This window comes from Sinocyclocheilus rhinocerous, unplaced genomic scaffold (genome assembly GCF_001515625.1).
Source record: "Sinocyclocheilus rhinocerous isolate Xijiao unplaced genomic scaffold, SAMN03320098_v1.1 scaffold433, whole genome shotgun sequence".
In the NCBI taxonomy this organism is placed as follows: domain Eukaryota; kingdom Metazoa; phylum Chordata; class Actinopteri; order Cypriniformes; family Cyprinidae; genus Sinocyclocheilus; species Sinocyclocheilus rhinocerous.
This window is the reverse complement of record NW_015627897.1, coordinates 609,704-618,365: the sequence shown is the minus strand read 5'-3', so window position 1 is coordinate 618,365 and position 8,662 is coordinate 609,704. Positions and strand designations below refer to the sequence as shown.

Here is an 8,662-nt window from a genome sequence, read left to right as displayed (position 1 = left end):
TTCTAGTGATAAACATTAAATAATTATTTTATTTTATTTTATTTTATTTTAGTTTAGTTTAGTTTAGTGAAAGGATAAACTAAATATTTCACTTGGTTAACTGAACTGTTTTATATTTCAGTTTATTTTATGTTTATACATTTTTATATCGTTAAACAGAGGAGAAATGTAATAAAATATATAATTTTTTTCTTTGATTATGTTATCGTCTAGTAATAAACATCAAATAATCGAAGATTTTTTTTTTTTTTCAATTTATTGTATTTTTATCATTTTATTTGATTTAATATAGTTCAAATGCTAACAGTGTAGTGTTAAACATAAGTTGACCAATGTGCTTTACATCAGTTAATGCAAAACCTAATGCAAAAAAATAATAACAATAATGAGAAAATTTATAAGAATAGGACTAGTGAAAATAGCAACAATAATAATAAAGATCACTGGCATCAAAGTACTACCTTTCGATCTCTCTGACTGGTCAAAAGCCAAAGAAAGAAGTAGTTTTGAAATGAGTCCGGCTCGGAGCACTTTTAATGTGTATTGGAACGGAGCGTGTGTTTCTGCAGTCAGTAGGCGGTCAGCACGTAGAGATAAACATTTTGTATGTAATATATCTTCTTTTAATGTTCCATTTTTTTCTTCATCATCATGCAGTTATTGTTCCTGTGTGCGTTTCTCCTCCCAGTGGAAATTCCCTCTCCAGGAGAGCAGAGGTCACTGCGGCGGCCACTATTAATCCTACCTACATCTTAACAACATCACTTCCTGCCATCTTTGCAGGCATACCTGACTGTTTACTGGTGCCAGAGTGTGTCAATGCCCACGTGTGTCAATGCCCACACACACACACACACACACACACACACACCTCAAGGCCTCCGATGTGATTTTCCATTGCTAAGAGTGTGTCTATTCATTGGCTCTCAGACTAACGGCTGTATGTCAGTACTAATGTCTCCATTCGGCAGAATGGGGGACCATAAAACTCAGACTCCAATCCATGTGCTGCTCATTATTTTCAGCGAGGGCGTCCCATGGGAACTGGTTGGAGGGAGGCAATTTGCATTCATTGTGCCCATTTGTACAAGTAATTCGTGGCAATCTGCTGGCCTCTTGCTGATCTGCTCTTTGAATCAACATTTTCTGCGGTTTGATTTATTCGGCGCGGGCTTTGATGTTGACATATGAATCTTTTAAGGGCACGATGGCAGTTGCCCCTAAATACTGGAACTTGTTCAGTGATTTGTCAAGAGCTTAGGTTTGTGTTTGGGAAAGCTGCGCCCAGACCAGCTTTTCTTGAATGGGGTGCAAAATAAGGTCTGAAACTCTAAATATATATTTCACATGGTCAGAAAATATTGAATGTGAAACTCAGTGGAAAAGGTCAAACTTATTTTTTTGTTTTGTTTTGTTTTGTTTTGTTGCAACCCTGGAAACTAATTTTGGCACTTCTCAGTTTGTGAGATTCTTTAAAAAAATAAATTAAAATCAAACATTAAACACATATTTAAGTTTCACAACATTGTTGAGTTTGACAAATACAGTCAACAGTACAATTTGTGTAGAAATTTAGAAATTTGATTTAAAAAAATTCAGCTTTCTGAATTTTAAAGAATGTTTTTTTTATTTTTTTATTTATTTTTTTATATTTTTAATAATGTCACAAAGTTGATGTTGACATATGAATCTTTTAAGGGCACGATGGCAGTTGCCCCTAAATACTGGAACTTGTTCAGTGATTTGTCAAGAGCTTAGGTTTGTGTTTGGGAAAGCTGCGCCCAGACCAGCTTTTCTTGAATGGGGTGCAAAATAAGGTCTGAAACTCTAAATATATATTTCACATGGTCAGAAAATATTGAATGTGAAACTCAGTGGAAAAGGTCAAACTTATTTTTTTGTTTTGTTTTGTTTTGTTGCAACCCTGGAAACTAATTTTGGCACTTCTCAGTTTGTGAGATTCTTTAAAAAAATAAATTAAAATCAAACATTAAACACATATTTAAGTTTCACAACATTGTTGAGTTTGACAAATACAGTCAACAGTACAATTTGTGTAGAAATTGAGAAATTTGATTTAAAAAAATTCAGCTTTCTGAATTTTAAAGAATGTTTTTATTATTTTTTTATTTATTTTTTTATATTTTTAATAATGTCGCAAAGTCATGTTATAATTATTTTATAATAGAAAAATATTTAAGTTTCACAACATTGTTGAGTTTGACAAATGCAGTCAACAGTACAATTTGTGTAGAAATTGAGAAACAGGATTTAAAAAAATTCAGCTTTCTGAATTTTAAAGAATGTTTTTTTTTTTTTTTATATTTTTAATAATGTCACAAAGTCATGCGAACACAGGTTTGTCTGCAAATGTGGGACACAGCTAAAATAAAATAAGTAAAAAAAAAACATTTTTGAATGTAACAAGTGAATTTTTGTTGTTTTTGTCTTGTTTTTTCAAAAATGTCAAAATTATAATTTATTCAAAATGATGATGTTGAACTATTTATTTGTTATTCTATTTTATACAGTCTACAAGGACATGAGGTGGAAAAGACCAAAAGCTTGATTTGATGTGTTTAAAAATACCATCTTTTTCTGCAATGCTAATTTTATTTTAAATAATACTTCATGTAAAGTATCTAACATTTCTGACAACATACAATTAGTCCCTCAAACACCTTTAAAAAGTAATGGGACACCTAAAGTGTACCCTACTCATAGAAAGCGGTGATTAGCGTCAGCTCCAGACTCCAGTGTGAACTGATTGATTGGGAGTGACCTGACGTTTGTCTCTGAGCAGGTGTCCCGCGGCCAACGCTGAGCTGGCACCGCAAGGAGGGTCCGCTGGGCGCCAGCGCTAGTCCTCTCCCGGACGGATCTCTGCTCCTGAGAAACCTCACACCACCAGACTACGGCACCTACTCCTGCGTGGCTGCCAACAGCATTGGAAAGTCGGTGGCCTCCAGCCTGCTGCGTGTGGCGGGTGAGTAGCGATTCCCACAGCAGCCGTATGTCAGTCCACACTTCTCCGGGTGACAGGGAAATCCTCACACGACAGCATTTCGGTGCTAAGTGAACCGCACTCTGTGGGTTGGCTCGGTTTCCCACAAAGTCAGCGAACTCGGCGAGAGATTTGCGAGTGGCTTATTGCTATTGGCATCGTTTGGCACGTCTTGTTGAGAAATAATGTGAGACCTACAGACTGTAGGGGTGGTAAAATCCATTTTTGCAGTGGAATGAAGAAATATTCCCTTCTTTGTAGAGGCCGCTTGTCTCTGGAGATCTTATAGGCCACAAACAGAAGGCAGCCGAGGCCTTGTTTGGCCTCAGATGACACAACTTCCCACCGTATTTCATTGAGGTCATTTCTGTCTCCATCACGGTCGAAACGGGCTGTAATCTCTCTGCTGATTGGGAAAAAGCTCTAACTAGGAGTAATAATTCAGCCACTTGAGATTGTTCAACCATCAAAGGAATAATCTTTACCTGTAGGAATGCTTTGGTTGATTGCATTTGATGGTGAGATGTTTGATGACACAGTGCTGTCTTGATGCCAGGAGGAGCTGTGGGTGAATCTGAGCACCAGGTTTCAAAGGAGATGAATAGGAAGAGGGTTCTGATGGCCTCTGTGATCGGCACCAGCGTCACGGTCAAACCTGGAGATACCTTGAGGATAGGTACGGCACTTTCATGTTGTTTAAATGATACACTCTTAAAAATAAAGATTCCAAAAGGGGGTATTTGCAGCAACACGGTAGAAGAATTATTTTGGGATCCCCCCCAAAAAAATTGTCTTAGTGTGAAGAACATTTTATAATCTAAAGAACCTTTTGTGGAATGGAAAGATTCCATTGTTGTTAAAGGTTCTTCATGGAATGGTCAATGCCAACAAATAACCTTTATTTTTAGGAGTGTATGAGCTTGTTTTGAAATTTAAACACCATATTATTAGTCTTACCTACATAATTTGCCATTTTTTGGTGCGTGTTAAGGCTTGTGTCTTGTAGTTTCATGGGACTGTATACTAAGTATTTTCACACATAAAGAAAGTAATATTGTTTATCACAAATACTTTTCTCATTTATAAATCACTTTGAATAAATGAAAAATCAGTAAATGTAAATTTTATTATATTGTATTATTATTATTAGTAGTAGTACTAATTATTATTACTCTTATTATTAAGATTATTTATTCATAATGCAATGTTTTCCATAGTGTCATTTGTATTATTTATTGTTTTTTAAAAAGTTTTAGTATGCGTTATTTTAGTACATTGTAAAACTAAGTGAAAATGAGAAATGTTGCTTTGAGAACATGGTGAAATAAAAATAAGTTTATATTATTTTATTTCAGTTAATCTTTATTTTATTTCAAGTAACTGAAATGCTTGTATGGTTTTTGTTAAAAGCACTCAAGACGCAACACTGCATAAGATTTTAAGACAAGTTTTCAAAGAATGTGTATTTTTTGTTCATGTTTTTTGTTGTTGTTTTACCTTGTTTTGCAGAGTAAATGTATCTTATTTCAAGGATTTTAAGATATTTTACCTGGATAACAACTTGTTAAAAACATGTTGATAAAAACATGTTTTTTTGCAGTGAATAGATGCTTTTTTCTATGACATAAACATGAATTGTTAGCTGAATAAGTCCTAGAGTTTACTGTAGTGTTCGTCAACCTGCACAGCCGCTGTAGCCCTTATTCTTATTTCTCTGTGTGTGAGAGTTCAGATTTCCAGTTAGACTGTTTTGATTGAGTTTAAATGCTCTTTTTAGTGCATGTTTTGCACACTTCAGTCAATAAATGTCTTGTTTTTAAGACTAAATGACAGGAGACCTCAACCCCTTTTCCTCTTAAAATTCACCCGTAACCCCCTTCAGGTTGCCCGGTGGTCCCCAGTCACAGGAAGCCCATCAAGTGGTCTTATCAGAACCAGACCCTAAAGCAGAGTCCAGGCGTGAGCTACCGCATGCTGGTGGGGGGACGAGCTCTGGAGATGAACACGCACGGAGGGAGGTTTGACGGACGCTATGAGTGCCAAACACAAACCAACGACCAGCAGCGTCTCACAGCTTGGATTCATGTGCTTTCACAAGGTTAGTGTATGTATGCCCTTGGAAATACATATTCATTGTGCAATGTGCATGTGTACAGTATGCATGTATGGATAGCCAGATGATCTGCTGTATTTGCCAACATGTGTGCAGCATGCAACAATGCTGATTTTACACTAAACGTGCCAAATAGTTTTTGGGGGCTTTTTTCCAAATCCTAGTGAGCTGCCTCTGTAGGCAGCATTTTCAAGCATCAGATGCACACTCTTGGTGTTTAATATTAAGATACATTAGTTTTTTAAGCAAGCAGCATCACATATATCCTTAACAGATGAAGCAATTCATTGTGACAAACTCATATCATCAAAGCTTTCAGCATAAAGCAGAAAAAGTCCTCGTTTCTATATATTGAAGGGAAAAAAACTGTTATTGCAGAGAAAGCATGCAGGATCTCTCTCTATTTCTCTCTCTCTCTCTCTCTATATATATATATATACAGTGGGTACGGAAAGTATTCAGACCCCCTTAAATTTTTCACTCTTTGTTCTGCAGTGAATGGGTGCTGTCAGAATGAGAGTCCAAACAGCTGATAAAAACATCACGATAATCCACAAGTAATCCACACCACTCCAGTCCATCAGTTAACATCTTCTTAAGCAAAAAGCTGTGTGTTTGTACAGATTTATCATTAAGGCGTTTGGTCATTGAACCATCACTTCTGGACAAAATATTGAGTCCATAATACATAATAACGCTTCATCCAGTGAAAAAGTCCATCCCCTGTTGTCCTCTCACATCATAATCCTCCAACATATTTGTTTAGAACAGTTTGGACTGTTTTCCCTTCTGTTTGATCTGTGCATATTTCTCTCCTGATTCAGACAAGATGACTTTTTCACTGGAGATAGCAATATTATGAATAAAGGACTCTAATCTGATAGATTCTTACAAACAAGCAGCTTTTCACTTCACAAAACAGGATAGACTGGAGTCGTGTTATGGATTATTGTGATGTTTTTATCAGCTGTTTGGATTCTCATTCTGATGGCACCCATTCGCTGCAGAGGATCCATTGAGGAAGCGATGCTAATGTAATGATAATTTCTCCAAATCTGTTCTGATGAAGAAACAAACTTGTCTTAGATGGCCTGAGAGTGAATACATTTTCAGCAAATTTTCATTTTGAGGTGAACTATTCCTTTAATAATATGCAGCATTTGTCAAGATGGCATAGTCAGCATGTTAGCAGAGGAAAAACCAATCTGGATTGGGTGCAATGTGAACAAATCCATAAAAACTGTCATGTTGTGCTATCAAACCTACTGTATAATTAGTCCCGTTCTCTGACCGTTAGCGATTCTGAAGTCAGACACAGTGACAGCCGCTCCGTCTTTGATAAACGAGTGTCTGCTGATGGATCTCTCTATAGACTTTAATCTAAAGAGAGCAGAACCCTTTACAAGTCTGCGAGCCGTGATGCATTTGACTGCGAGCAGCACCCCGGTCCTCTGATTCCCAGCCAAAGTGCCTCTCTCCATCAAACAGCCCATCTGTCATTCCCTTCCCAGCATCAGTCTTTTCAGGGGCCGTGCAGACGCTCAACCAAGCACATGAATCAAACTGTATGAGTCCAATGGGGCCGGAGAAGAGCAGATATCAGCTGTCAGTGTAAAAGAGCTTCTTTTTGTCAGGTCTGGCCGGAGAAATCCCTGTGGGTTTTTTACCATTTCGACACGATACAGAGAAATCAGAACATTTAGAATAAAAAGTATTGTGAAAATTATCTTTATCACCAGAATCAGAAATTAACTTTTTTGATTAAGGGGCAATATTTACCCGCTTTATTTCCAGGACTTTTTTTTTTAAAGGGGTCATATGATGCTGCTAAAAAGGTGTGGCTGACTCTTAACTTTTATAAAGAATATCTCTTTGGATTTGAGACTTTAGTCTTTGCAACTTTACAGCTCTTCTTTATGCACCAAGAGCTTGTAACACTCCAAAGAGAAAGGAAAAATTGAAATCGCATCATATGACCCCTTTAAGGAGAATTTTCATATTTACCTTTATTAAATGTGTCTGTGGTGACTTTAATGTTAAATACTTAGATGTAACCATAACCAATTATTTTAATCAATCATAATGCTACACAGACTGTAACCAAAGGGATTTTGTCAACATCAACAAATGCCTTCTTTACACTGCAAAGATTGAACAGAAGCTGCATCTGACATGTTTACATGTTTAATTACACTTATAGACTGTTTAATGCTGCTCAAAGGTGGCATGCATGCATTTACATGCATGCATTTTAAGTTATATAAATTATAAACACTGTTAAAAACAGATAAAAAAGGGTGCAAAGTACCATATTAATATGAAGAAATTTTCAATATTTATTTATTAAATTTTTTTTACAGGTATTTTACATGTATTTTGAATTTTGCACTTCATTGCGCTGTGTTTTAAGGTGAATGGAAAGTCTGTAAAATTACTGGATAATGTCCTGGCAGAAAATTACCAGCTTTTCTTTCTTTTCTTTTTTTTTTAATGGTACTGCAATATTATGACAGAAGTCTACGACGGCGTTTTAGTGCCACATAAAAAAAAAAAATCTAAGATTACGAGATTAAAGTCGTAATATTTCAAGAATGAAGTCGAAATTATGAGAATAAAGTCGAAATATTTCGAGAATAAAGTCGAAATATTACGAGAATAAAGTCTAAATGTTTCAAGAATAAAGTCGAAATATTACGAGAATAAAGTCGATATATTTCGAGAATAAAGTCGAAATAGCCTACTACAAGAATAAAGTCGAAATATTTGGAGAATAAAGTCGAAGTATTACGAGAATAAAGTCGAAATATTACGAAAATAAAGTCGAAATGTTTTGAGAATAAAGTCGAAATGTTTTGAGAATTTAAATCGTAGAAATTAAAGTTATAATATTTTGAGAGTATAGCCTTTAATGCGCATGCAAATGGCCCGTATTGAGAGCACCGGGAGAAGTTGCCAGGCTACCGGAATTGATTTGAATATTGTTGCGTCCGAGCAGCCGCATCATCTTACTGGGATGAGGAAGGGTCCATTTTAAGGACTCGCGGAAACAGCTTAATATCAAGAATATGATATTTATTAACAGACTGAACAGGGACAACTTTTTATCTTAACATCAGCTCACACACTCAATCTACATTCCTTTGGGGGGCGCTGTAGCTCTCTTATTTAACCCTTTTTTAATGCACTACAAATATATTTGGGATTGTTAGCAGAAATCATACCATGTGTCATACTCGTGTCACGCCACATTAAAGAGCGTGAAAAAAACACATTATTGTAATATTGTTTGTATTTCGCTATAAAACCCACAGATTTTGAAAACTGAGATTTTGGAATATCTCCCGGTGCTCCCAATCCGGGCCATTTGCATGTGCAAAAGGCTAGAATATACTCTCAAAATATTATAACTTTAATCTCGTAATCTTTAATCTCAATAATCTATTTTTTTAACGTGGCACTAAAACGCCGTCGTAGAAGTCAGTGTAGATTATTGCTCTTGAATTTTTAATAATGTCGATTAATATAATTAAAGAAATGTTTTTGTG

At 35.8% G+C, this 8,662-nt stretch overlaps 1 protein-coding gene across 1 annotated transcript; it reads left to right on the top strand.

Annotated features, from left to right (window-relative positions):
- Nucleotides 1–2,666: 2,666 nt before the first annotated feature.
- LOC107736988 (ADAMTS-like protein 1) lies at nucleotides 2,667–5,107 on the top strand. Its single transcript, XM_016548378.1, has 3 exons — nucleotides 2,667–2,986; nucleotides 3,561–3,680; nucleotides 4,887–5,107. The coding sequence occupies exons 2-3, from the start codon at nucleotides 3,602–3,604 to the stop codon at nucleotides 5,105–5,107; spliced, it is 300 nt and encodes a 99-aa protein (XP_016403864.1). The 5' UTR covers nucleotides 2,667–2,986; nucleotides 3,561–3,601.
- Nucleotides 5,108–8,662: the final 3,555 nt, after the last annotated feature.